The sequence below is a fragment of the Brassica napus genome, chromosome A10 (assembly GCF_020379485.1).
Source record: "Brassica napus cultivar Da-Ae chromosome A10, Da-Ae, whole genome shotgun sequence".
Classification (NCBI taxonomy): domain Eukaryota; kingdom Viridiplantae; phylum Streptophyta; class Magnoliopsida; order Brassicales; family Brassicaceae; genus Brassica; species Brassica napus.
The window spans coordinates 10,197,534-10,209,733 of NC_063443.1; the positions used below are offsets into that span (position 1 = coordinate 10,197,534).

At 32.2% G+C, this 12,200-nt stretch overlaps 4 protein-coding genes across 5 annotated transcripts; 1 reads left to right on the plus strand and 3 right to left on the minus strand.

The window, feature by feature from the left end:
• The first annotated feature begins 4,598 nt into the window (after positions 1-4,598).
• LOC106371396 (two-pore potassium channel 1) lies at positions 4,599-6,376 on the plus strand. The gene is made up of 3 exons (XM_013811461.3): positions 4,599-4,745; positions 5,044-5,964; positions 6,043-6,376. Exons 2-3 carry the CDS (start codon positions 5,045-5,047, stop codon positions 6,194-6,196), a joined length of 1,074 nt encoding a protein of 357 aa, XP_013666915.1. The 5' UTR covers positions 4,599-4,745; position 5,044; the 3' UTR covers positions 6,197-6,376.
• A 13-nt stretch (positions 6,377-6,389) lies between these two features.
• Positions 6,390-7,486, minus strand: BNAA10G09820D. 2 transcript variants are annotated; one of them, XM_048742860.1, is made up of 3 exons: positions 7,175-7,486; positions 6,915-7,046; positions 6,390-6,825 (listed from the first exon to the last, which is right to left on the minus strand). In XM_048742860.1, exons 1-3 carry the CDS (start codon positions 7,184-7,186, stop codon positions 6,553-6,555), a joined length of 417 nt encoding a protein of 138 aa, XP_048598817.1. In that variant the 5' UTR covers positions 7,187-7,486; the 3' UTR covers positions 6,390-6,552. The 2 variants fall into 2 exon arrangements, with proteins under 2 accessions (XP_048598817.1, XP_013666916.1); XM_013811462.3 differs by having other exon boundaries at positions 6,915-7,012; positions 7,175-7,480.
• A 2,697-nt stretch (positions 7,487-10,183) lies between these two features.
• Positions 10,184-11,417, minus strand: LOC106369591 (pentatricopeptide repeat-containing protein At4g14850-like). The gene has a single exon (XM_048742859.1). It carries the CDS (start codon positions 11,172-11,174, stop codon positions 10,527-10,529), a length of 648 nt encoding a protein of 215 aa, XP_048598816.1. The 5' UTR covers positions 11,175-11,417; the 3' UTR covers positions 10,184-10,526.
• A 15-nt stretch (positions 11,418-11,432) lies between these two features.
• LOC106371394 (heat stress transcription factor A-4a) lies at positions 11,433-12,074 on the minus strand. The gene has a single exon (XM_013811460.3). It carries the CDS (start codon positions 12,019-12,021, stop codon positions 11,557-11,559), a length of 465 nt encoding a protein of 154 aa, XP_013666914.1. The 5' UTR covers positions 12,022-12,074; the 3' UTR covers positions 11,433-11,556.
• Between the last annotated feature and the right edge of the window lie 126 nt (positions 12,075-12,200).

A 12,200-nucleotide genomic window follows, 5' to 3' on the forward strand; every position in this document is an offset into this window, starting at 1 on the left:
AATTTTAAGTTAATAAAAATACATATAATATCTATTATATCTACACAATATAAAATATTAAATATAATATATACATATATATCATCAACTTAATTAATAAAAACAAATAGGGCCAAATCAACATGATACACTATAAAAACCACGTTAACCTCACCCAAACTAAATAGTATTGTATATACATAAAACTCTTAATATAAATACAACCATCAAAAATCTAACTTAGATAATCTTAACATTTATAAATTATTCACGCCCATATATTCTTAAAAACCGCAAAGTTATTATATACACTGCTTTCAAATCATAACATAAAATACACGCAATGAAAATATACAACAATATAGTTATATTGATAATAATATCAATTACTTACATTCATCAAAACAAACTTAACACTATAAATTCTTACAATTCGGGATTAAAAAACCAACAATACTAATAACTCAGTCATCTTTGGTTATATAATTCAAATTTTGTGTACAAAATAATCATATTCACATCCAACATCATAAAAGAAAATTAACATAAAACTATATCTTTTATATAAACCGATCCATCAAATCCCGCGCGAAGCGCGAACCTCCCCTAGTAATTCTATATTTGGACCTACCATTTCTTTGGTAAGTTTTTAAATTAAATATACAGTTCTACTTTATAGTTAAACATACTTTAAATTAGTAATACTTCTTCTTTATACTACTATCTATGTTTCCAAACAATATTATAATTAATATTGCATCTAAACAATATTAAATATTAGATCTAATTTTTTTTAATAACTTTTTAACAACTTTTATTCAAATTATTAAATTGAAAAAACATCAAATAATTTATAAAAACAACGGAAACAAATATAACTTATTTTTGCAACTTTAGATACTACAAAAAAATATTTCAATCAATGCCAAATCAAATAAATTAACGGATTACTTTATTTATACTTTCTAAATAATGGTTATATCATTTATTTGAGTAACATAATAATTCAATAATAACAATTACATAATATATATATAAACACTATAACTACCTAGTACACTAAATATAATAAAAATAATAATTATGAAAAATGCTCAAAATATATATTATTTGAAGTAAAATGCTAAACATTAATTGTAAACAACAGATTTAAACCGATTATATTATGAACCAAATTATTAACAAGATAAATTACACAAAACAATTATTATAAACTTAATTAAGCTATATAAAAACGAGTAATGTGATCAAGACATTTTTATAGTTCTTAATTATTTTATATCTATCATTTTACTTATCAAAATTTTGTAGAAACGTCATATTTTCATAAATTGCAAAACAGTGAACTTTAAAATTTGGACTAAAAGGTGATAAATTATGAACCTATAATAATTTAAATCAAATTGGATTACATCTCGGTCGTCCATCAGTTTAGTCGGTTAGTTTTGGGGGTTAGTGATTTTTAAAGGTTTAGAATATTGCTTTATTTGAAAAACTAAACGAATTACCGAATCACCGAATTAACCGCTTTGACACGGATCATAGTCGAATTCAAAAGCACAAAGTAAAATGCAAAAATATTTTAAATATATAATATTTTTACAAATTAACAAAATACTTTTTAAGTTACTAGTGAAAATTTTATCATAAAATATTATGTACTTGCAAAACGCGGCTCAAAAGCTAATTTGGTGTTATAGTTAGAGATAAAAAAATATGATACTAAATCATAAAATTTGGTGTGATTTCAACATCTACACGTAAAACAAAAATTGTTGTTTTAACTTATCTTATTACAAATTTAGTATTTCAACGGTAAAAATGCTTCCTTTTCTTATGGTCAAGCGGTAAAAATGCTTAGTAGACAAAGTTTAATTAACTCTAACATCATGTATATCCCTATTATTTCAATAAGGTTTATAAGAGATTTTTTTTAGTATATTAGTGATCTCATATCTCTTATTTCATATAAGATATTCTTAAGCTTTATATATTTAAATATTTTCTTATATTTTTTCTTTATTGATGGCATTTTTTTTAGAAAACAAGAATAAGGATGTTTCAACGTCAACCTTTTTTTTTTGCAACAAACAACTTTTTTTTTTTTGAGAGGTAATTTAGATTACCTCCTCAACAACTAGTTGAGATTACACCAGACTGAACTGGGAAAGGTCATTCAACGTGTGGAAGAAAAAGCTGCACAGAGTCACTTCCGACGGACAAACACCAGATTATACTGGGAATGTCTCGAGAATTAATTATAATTCTCGGAAAGGGGTACCAATATGGAATCGAACCCTGGTGGAGAGTTGTAATTAAAGTGACACTCAAACAACTATTCTGTTACTCAAATTTGAGGTGATATAAGTAACTAGACTATAAAAGAACAATCAATAAAACAAAAAGATCTATCAAAAGAACGGGCGTTCCTAGCTAACGAATCAGCAATTTCATTTTGCGCCCTTGGGAAGTAGTTGATTTTGAAGTTCGAAAAACACATCTGGAGAATTTGAATGACCTCCAGCTCAGTTGTGAAATTTGGCCAAGCTTGTGGGTCCGCTATCATTGCAATCAGGTCTTTGCAATCTGTCTCAAATCTCTGACATGCCAAGTGATGTAACATGCTCTTCATTGCCCATCTTAACGCTTCCAGTTCAGAGTGTAGTATTGTCTCACGCCTTTTTAAGTTTCGTATCCCAATAAATTAGATTTTCCTATGATATCCTTCCACACCCATCAAATTCCACTAAATTGATCTGTGGAGGTCCATAAACCATCCACCATACAAATATTATCCAAACTTAAGGCTTGTGTTTCTTCAACAATTTGTGTTTGTGGAGGAACATGTATAGTATCATTTGCATTGTACCAGGCCTGACACTCACTCTCTGCATATCTGACTAGCTCCAATGAGTTCCTATCTATACTTTTGAATAGCTTATCATTTTTAACCTTCCAAATGTACCAAATTATTCAAGGATAATGATCTCTATCATCTTATGGCTCCATAATATTATTCTTCCTCCAAAATAGATGGTCCATGTTGGTGTATACCTCTTATTACTTCATTTTTTGGAGGGTATACTAAACCCCTCAAATAGTCCTTTTGAGTTTTTGTCACAAAAATAACTATGAAAAAATAAAATGGCTAACATAAGCCTTTTTATTTTGAAATTTTTAATTTTTATTTTATTTTTTTTAATTTGAAACTCTATTCCCAAAACCTCACATATTAACTCTAAACCCTAAATCTATATTAGCTAATCCTAGGATAAAAATACTGTTTACCTTTTAATAAAACTTATTTTGCTCATTTTTTCGTTGAATGCTATTTTTATGACAAAAACTTAAAAAGATTAAGGAATTTCTCAAAAAAAATGTCCCTTTCGAAATTTATATTAGTGTATACATTTTGACATTGACGAAATAAGAGTTGGCTAAGTCGTGGTGCAGCATTATGAAATAACATATTAATAAATGGAAATGGTTAGTTGTATACTTGTTTTATTAACTACGAGATAGTGAAAGGACATTGAGAATATTAGTTACAACTAGGTTAAGACCCGCGCCTTGCGCGGGATGAATATTATATATATATATTATTTTATATATTATATGTTTCTAACCTATTATGAAAAAATAAATATATATTGAATAATTAAAAAGTCAGTAACTATTACCTATATAATTAAGTTGGTGCAAACATATAAATAAATTTTATTAATCCAAAAGAATATTTTTTCTATTTGATATGGTATATAATTAAATTTAAATGATAGTAACATATATATAGTATATTTTAATATTAATATTTATTAAATGATGCTGTTTGCTCATGTTTTTTTTATCATTTGTATCTATTATAGCAAAAATTTTAAATTACTGATAACAAAATTTTGACGGTGGGATTAATAGTTTATGTAATTTAATAATGCTGTAGATTTAATAATGCTGTACCACAACTTAGCCAACTCAATTTATATTATTAACTTTTTTAATATGTTAGCCTTGAGAGGAATGCGGTACATAATTAACCGGATATGATACTACGGTTCTGATATATCATCGAGTTTGGATTGATTTTCGATTAATGCTAAGGATAATAAGATTATGGGCAATTCTCTCAAATAACTCCTCTTAAATTTTTGTTACAAAATAATCTTCAAAAAAATGATCAAAATATTTTTTTTTATTTTGAAATTTTTAATATTTATTTTCTATTTTTTACGATTTGAAACTTTATCCCTAAAATCTTACTCTTTAACTATAAATCTTATGTCTAGATTAGTTAATCCTATGGTAAATTTTTACCTTTTAATAAAATTTATTTTGACTATTTTCTTCACTAGGAGGACTACTTTTATAAGAATAACTAAAAATAGTTATCCTATCGAATTTCTCTAAAATGATTTGTTACGGAACTCTACTATATTAACTGTGTAGGCTGAAATCTAAATTAGTCTAAGAAAGAATCGAATCCAAACTGTTTAAAATTTTGCTCCAGACTAGTGGTTACTACCACTATTTGATTGAGATCGTTATTATTTATTTTCCAATTTCTTAATTTTATTAAACAAAATGACTATAAAATTTGAATAAACGTTTACTTATTAGATGAATATAGAAAATACGATGTACTGTAATGTAAAAAGTAGGAAGTTGAATATGAAAACCATTATACATAAGTCGTACGAACAAGAACTATAATTTCTGTGTGAAGTGGGAACATCACTGGAGAAAGATCGCGAGATCCAAGCAAAATCGCGGTAAGTCTCAAGTCTTCAGCTCCCCAGAGTTTCGGATTCTGGTCTGAAAATAGTCTTTGGTTTTAAAACATTATGTTTAATGTCTTGTCTCTTCCCACCCAAACAGCTTATCATTTCTTTGTTGATGGTGCCTTTTTTTTCTGTAGCTGTGACTCATTTTATGTCTTAGTTGTTTTACAGTTTCAGTATTTGTATTCGAACTGATACAGCTCCCACAGTTTATATATCATACATGAATGATTTATGTTTTAAAATCGATAACTGACTAAGAGGTTTGACTGATCTGGTTTGGTTATAGGATGTCATCAAGTGCCGATTCAGCTCGTGAGCCCTTGCTACCTAAGGAGCAGTTAGATCCCATGAACACAACAAAATCAAGAACAACCTCTTCAAGCAAAAGAAGACTGCGTCGCTCTAGAAGCGCTCCTCGCGGTGATTGTACGTACGACGACAACGATGTCAAAACCGATGAACCCCCTCTTCATCCCAGTCAACTGTTCAATCTAAACCCGAACCTCAGACGAGTCATCATGTTCTTGGCTTTATATCTCACCATCGGTACTCTCTGTTTCTACCTCGTGAGAAACCAGATCTCCGGTCACAAGACCAACGGTGTGTTGGATGCCGTCTACTTCTGTGTTGTCACCATGACAACCGTTGGATACGGTGACCTTGTCCCTAGTAGCTCTGCCTCGAGGCTCCTCGCTTGTGCCTTTGTCTTCTCAGGAATGGTCCTCGTGGGTCACCTTTTAAGCCGAGCGGCGGATTATCTAGTGGAGAAGCAAGAGACTTTGCTAGTCAGGGCTTTCCATTTGCGTCAAAGCTCTGGTGGTCCACTAGACATTCTCAAGGAGTTGCAAACTAACAAGCTGAGATACAAATGTTATGTCACGTTCATTGTCTTTGTAGTCCTCTTCCTTGCTGGTACTGTTTTCCTTGTAACGTTTGAGAAAATGCCTGTTATTGAAGCCTTCTACTGCGTTTGCTCCACGGTTACTACACTGGGTTATGGAGACAGAAGCTTTAACTCTGGAACAGGACGCCTTTTCGCTGTGATTTGGATCTTGACGAGTACTATATGTTTGGCTCAGTTTTTACTCTATGTAGCTGAGCTAAATGCAGAAACCAAACAGAGGGAGTTGGTGAAATGGGTTTTGACAAGGAGGATTACAAACAATGATCTTGAAGCAGCTGATCTTGATGAAGATAGAGTTGTGGAGTGAGACATTCTCTGATTTGATTCTCTCTTATGTTTTCTTCTTCTTCTTCTTATCTTTGTCTTTTGTGTGTGTTTCAGAGCTGCAGAGTTTATTGTATATAAGCTGAAAGAAATGGGGAAGATTGATGAGAAAGATGTAGCTGGGATCATGGAAGAGTTTGAGAACCTCGATTACGATGAATCTGGAAACCTGACCAATTCTGACATCGTTCTAGCTCAGATCCAAAGGTAAAGCAGAATCTTTGTCAAGTTACATACATGTATGCAAGCAACTACAAGAAGGAAAAGAGAGTGAACAGTTTTCTTTTGGAAGTGTTGTTTGTGTTCTGTTTGTGTTTTTGTACCGTAAGACTCACTCTATAACTGTTTTGTGATGTCTTGAGTGTATAATATACATGGATTTTTACACGTATACACACACTGTCTAAGCAAACGGGATCTTGCTATTGATCTGATATGGAACTCCTTAAGAACAAGCTGCAGACCAAACTAAGAGTCTTACATGTTTGTTTGATAATGATGATAGTTTTTATTGCATTGAAATCTCTGGGTATTGATACAAAAGGTTTACAAAGAGAAAAAGGAGCGTTACAGTTGTTGACGTTTCTCGAACTCAGACTCATGGCAATGTGGGTCAAGCCAGTCTCTTGAAACATCTTTTGAAACGTTACTTCCTTTCTCGACGCCGCCTACAAGCTCTCTCAAGTTAGCCACTTTGTTTTCTCGACCAGAGGCATTCATTTTCTGGTCTGCTTCCTTGAGTTTCAGCTTAAACCGCTGCTTCCTGCTCGATGTGTCTTGTAGCTGCGAGGGAGGAGCGCCTCCACGCGGTCCTAGGTAGATGTTATCTTCAGCTTTAATCTACAAAAACATAGAACAAGAGCTAGCTAACACCATTGAAACTACTCCTCTATTGATCTTTTTTAATATACAGAGGAGAGAAACCATACATTGACTTTAGGAGAAGAAGGTTTTGAGTTATCAGCTTCTGAATCATTAACCTTTTCCTTTTCAATCTCCAAGCTTGGAATCACAAACCCATCAGTGTCTGTCAACGGATCAAATGATCGATTCAACGTTCGCTACTGAAGAAAAAGATGCAGAGAGATTGTAACAATGCTCTGCTTTTTGTAATGGAGAATCACAAAGCAGAGATCTTTTGCTTGTGCGATCACATGATTTGGTTTTCAGAGAAAGGGAATAAACTTACCCCACTCATCATCGTTTTCTTCTTCCTCTTCCGGAGGCAGAGTCGTCGTCTGCGTTACACAAGTGTCCATTGAAGTAGATCGACCTTCAGTGGGATTCTCAGACAATAACTGATTTCTCTGCCTTTTTATTATTTAATTTATCAAATAATCTGTTTACTGATTCACCCTTGCTGGATTCTCCAGTGGAAACCCTAAAAATTGTAGAGCTTGGATGGAAAGGAGTTACTGTGTTGAGGATCCGGATCGGTGAGCCAACTTCTCACGTGCCCCTTCCCATATCTCTAGAGACAATTTCTTATGGGCCTATCAAATCTACTATACTCTCATTACTTTAAGGACGCGTATAATTTTTGAAACACTAGATTCTGACCCGCCTTTTTAAAGGACGCGTATAATTTTTGTTTTAATTTTTTTTGAAAAATTTAAATTTTTAAATTTGTGTTTTTGTAACTATATTTGTAACTAATATTAATTTAATTTAACTTTTGGTAACTATATTAAATATGTCAAGTTGTATAATATATACTTGTGCCATATATATTTCAGAAACTATTTTTAAACTTTATTTTAAAAGTTTGCAACATATTATATTTTTTTAGTAGTTACCTAACATAATTAATCAAGAATATTCGTATCAGAAAACTTGACCCAAAAATTAAAGTCTCATACTTATGTTTTAAAATTCGATCCGAATCCGCGGTTGAACCGGTAAACCTTGTGACCCAAGATAAATCTGGTTTGAGTTTTGTGGAAAAAACAATATCTAAAAATCCAATAAAATTGGCAAAAAACAATAAAACCCAGAACCCGGTTAAGTTGGCTCACTGGTTGAATCAATAGATAACGTTTACTTCTTCTTTTTAGTTTTTAATAATGTTTTTAAAATCTGCTTTGTATAATTTTTAATGAAGAAGTTAGGTTTTTCAGTTTTGTTATCGAAAATTTATTAACAGTGTTTTACTTTTGGTTTAATTGGATTTGAAGTTTAATTTTATGATTCACATTACACATATAAATATTTATGAATTTTTAAGTCTTGATATTTAAAAACCCAATAAACTGGCAAAAAATCACTAAAACCCGGAATCCGGTTAAACCAATGATTGAACCAACAAATAAATTTTAACTTTTTTAGTTATGTTTTAAAAATCTGTTTTGTATAATTTTTGATAAAGAAGTCAGGTTTTTCAGTTTTGTTATCGAAAGTTTATTAATAATGTTTTACTTTTGGTTTGCTTTGGATTTTAAGTTTAATTTTATTATTTACATTACACAAATAAATATTAATTAATTTTTAAGTTTTGATGTTTTTTGTTAGATGTTATCAATCTTAACTTGTTACAAAAATATTTAAATAATTTAAACTATTTTTGATATTTTGTACGTCAAATGAAAATAAAAATATAGAAACTACAGTTAAATATTTTCTAAATATTTTTTAAACATAAAATATATACATATCTAAACTATTATTTTATGTATTAATTGGAACAAACATCTATTAAAAAAAGAACATATTTACTTAGACTTGAATCAAGGTATTAATTAATAATTTAGCTAAATCAAATACACCAATGTTATGTATATACGTATATGTACATATGTGTTTTGTTTTGTCAACATACGTATATTAATACATTTTAGTTCACTTTAGTTCATTGGACGTAATATATTAATCTATATTTTGACATATTCGTATCCCTTTAAAATAGGACTTTTAGTGGTTATTGAATGTGGGGCAGTTATATTTTAGATGCAGTTATAGTTTACTTTATGCAGTTATATTTTAGATACAGTTATATTTTAATTTGGACACAACATGTATCAACTGGTCATGTTCCTAATTTAATAGTATTGATGAAAATCTGATTTTGCCATTTTCATTAACGAAACTATTTTTAATAAAAATTTCAAAATTTCAAATTTCAAATTTTCAAATTTTCAAAATTTCAACATTTCAAAATTTCAAATTATACGGTATAGTTTTACTTAGTTTTACTGAGTTATATTTCGTTCTACTGGGTAATAACAGAATTATACTGGTTATACTATGTTAGACTGAGTTATATTGAGTATTACTAAGTAAGTACTACTGAGTGGTACTACTAAGTGTAGTTATACCAAGTTATAATGAGTTATACTGTGTAAAACTGATTACAACTCGAGTTAGTTATACTGAGTTCTAATAGTTATACTGAGTTCTACTAAGTATTACTCAGTTCTACTAGGTATTACTGAGTTCTATATTGAGTTAGTTGTACAGAGAGTAATATCAAGTTATACTGAATGAAGGAACAAGAACAATAAGAACCCTAAATCATAAAATCCCATAAATATATTTAACAATCCTAAATTGAAAACATCTAAACAATAAAACCCCTAAAACCAAGTAGATCTTAAGAGATTCCGATCTCTTTTTCTGCTTTTGTCGCCTTCTTCGTCGTTACATCAAGTTGTATACGTCACCTTGAATCTGATTCGTTTTCGGATTTTCAGATCTAATCACAGATTCAACGATTGCTGCTACTGTTTTCATCATTTGCAGAGTTGTTGATTACGGTTTTCATCAACACCGGAGTTTCCATCGCCTGCAACAAATGGTAGAGAAGAAAGAGAGAGAGAGAGAGAGAAATAAAGAAAGGAGAAGAGGGAATCGCAGAAAACAAAGAGAGAGAGAAAAAAAGATAAAGAAGAGAGTTCACATAATCTGTCGGCGTCTTTCTTTTAGTATTAGGGTAAAGGGTAAAAGTGTAAATGACTTAATTTTTGAATTAAAAATAATTCAAAAGAATATTAAAAATAAACTGGGTCCTTGGAAAATTTGGTTATGAGACTTGGGGGGACCAGAAGATTTGTCTCGGATCCGGATTCGGTTTTTGCATTTGGCAAGGTGGAGAGGAGACTAATAAGAGCATTTCTTTATAATTATTAAACTAATTTTTTTTTTAGAATAGTTAAGGATCCTAATCAAAATAGTATGTCTAATGGTGTTTTCCAATTTGGAGTTATTAGCAATAAAAAAATATTAAATTTAAAAACATGTAAAATGTTTGGACACAATTTGGAGACGGACCAGAACCATGTGGTGCCATTTGATCAAATAACGCCAATGCCATATCAACCTGACCCTGATGAGCATATCCACCGATCAGTGAATTCATCGTCACTAAGTTCTTTTTAGGCATCTCACCGAAAGCTTGTTCAGAATCTTGTATACATCCGCATTTTCCATACATGTCAACTAGTGCACTTCCCACAAAGATAGTCCTTTCAGCGCAAGCTTTCACAGCGTGAGCATGAACCGATCTCCCCAACTCAAGACCTGCCATACCAGCACACGCACTCAGAGTGCTAGATCATAAAATCAAAAGTCTCAACAAACTCCTTCCTTGAACATAGGAACAACAAAGACGCCTTCTCGTTTTCATGATTCTGCACATACACCGCCACCAAGGAACACCAAGAAACATCATTTTTTGTCCCCATTTCAGCAAACACAGTCTCACTGCAGTGAATCTTCTTACACTTTCCATAGAAGTTGATCAACCCATTACACACTGACACAATTGTATCGAACCCACTACAAAACACAAGCACATGCAACTGCTCACCTAGACTAAGTAACAACTCATCTGAGCAAGCATTAAGGAAAGCGCAAAAAGTTATGGAATTGGGGTGTCCACCAATCTTCCTGAACTCAATAAAAGCTCCAACAGCTTCCCTAGGCCTTCCATCAGTGACAGAGTTAGATAAAAAAGCATTCCAAGTTGCAAGATTCCTGTGAGGAATTTCATCGAACATCTTGCGAGCATCACCCCTAAGCTTGGTCTTACAATACATATCAAAAGCACTACAGCCAACAAAGACATCAAGTAGACGTCCACACTTCACAGAAAGCCCATGAATCTGTTTCCCCGTAACTGACAACCGCAAAGAAGCCGCGGCTATGAAGGCGCAAGGGAAAGTGAAGTCGTTTGGGAAAACACCTTCTCGTCGCATTTCCAAGAACTCAAGCAACACGGAAGAGAAGTGACCGTTTTGAACTAGCCCGAACACGAGTGACGTCCAAGAGACGACGTTTCGGGAAGGAGTGAGGCGGAGAAGGAGTGAATTGTTTTTCTCTCCAAACGAAACACAATACCCTCCCCACCCAATGCCAAGCCGCCATATCTATAAAGATTTGGTCCTTAAAATTTTTATTTACGGACCAATCTTTAGTTAACTAAGTGTTTTTTTTTTTTTTATAAAATGCAGAGCGACTGAAAAGGCTTGATGAACATTATTCAAGACAGGAATAGATTACATAAAGACCTGCAACCGAAATATTTTAGCAAGCAAAGTATAGAAAGCAACTGATGACAAAGTTTTGTACTATAATGCATCACTCGTAGATTGTCTCCAGTGGCGTTATAGCTTTAGCTTTCTTTGATGATTTCTTTGATGATCTCTTAATTTTGTTGAACCTAATAGGTGCATATCTGCACCTCATCATCTGATCTCCCACAGAGATCTTCTTCTCTGCTCTTTCTCTACCTTTCTTCACCATATTCGAGACAGCTTGGTAACGCATCTTCGTCAAAAGCTCAGGTTTACCTCTCACGAAGTATTGCTCATGTCCGAATTCCAAGTGCTCAGACCCCTCAATTCTTACAAATCCATAGATTTCAATTTCGGTAATAAAGTGTGACAACTTGTAGTGAAGAAGTCTCGGAAGAATCTTTTCAACTAGCTCTTTCGGATCCCAGATGACAAAACTCTTGTTGCTTTTGCTCCATGAGATTATTGAATCCAGCGATGGATCATCCACCACCTCGTATATATCGCTGTAAAACGAACACATTCCCATCGCTCTTCAAACCTCGTAAAATAATCCAAGATCTGGAGACCAACCCTAATTTCAAGAGGACAAAGGTGTGTGGACCATACAATTATCTAATGTCTTTGGGCTCTTTTTGGGCTTGGATGGATTACAAACATATTCGGTTTGGATGGAATCCATCCAAAGTTAACTATTGGATGGAATTA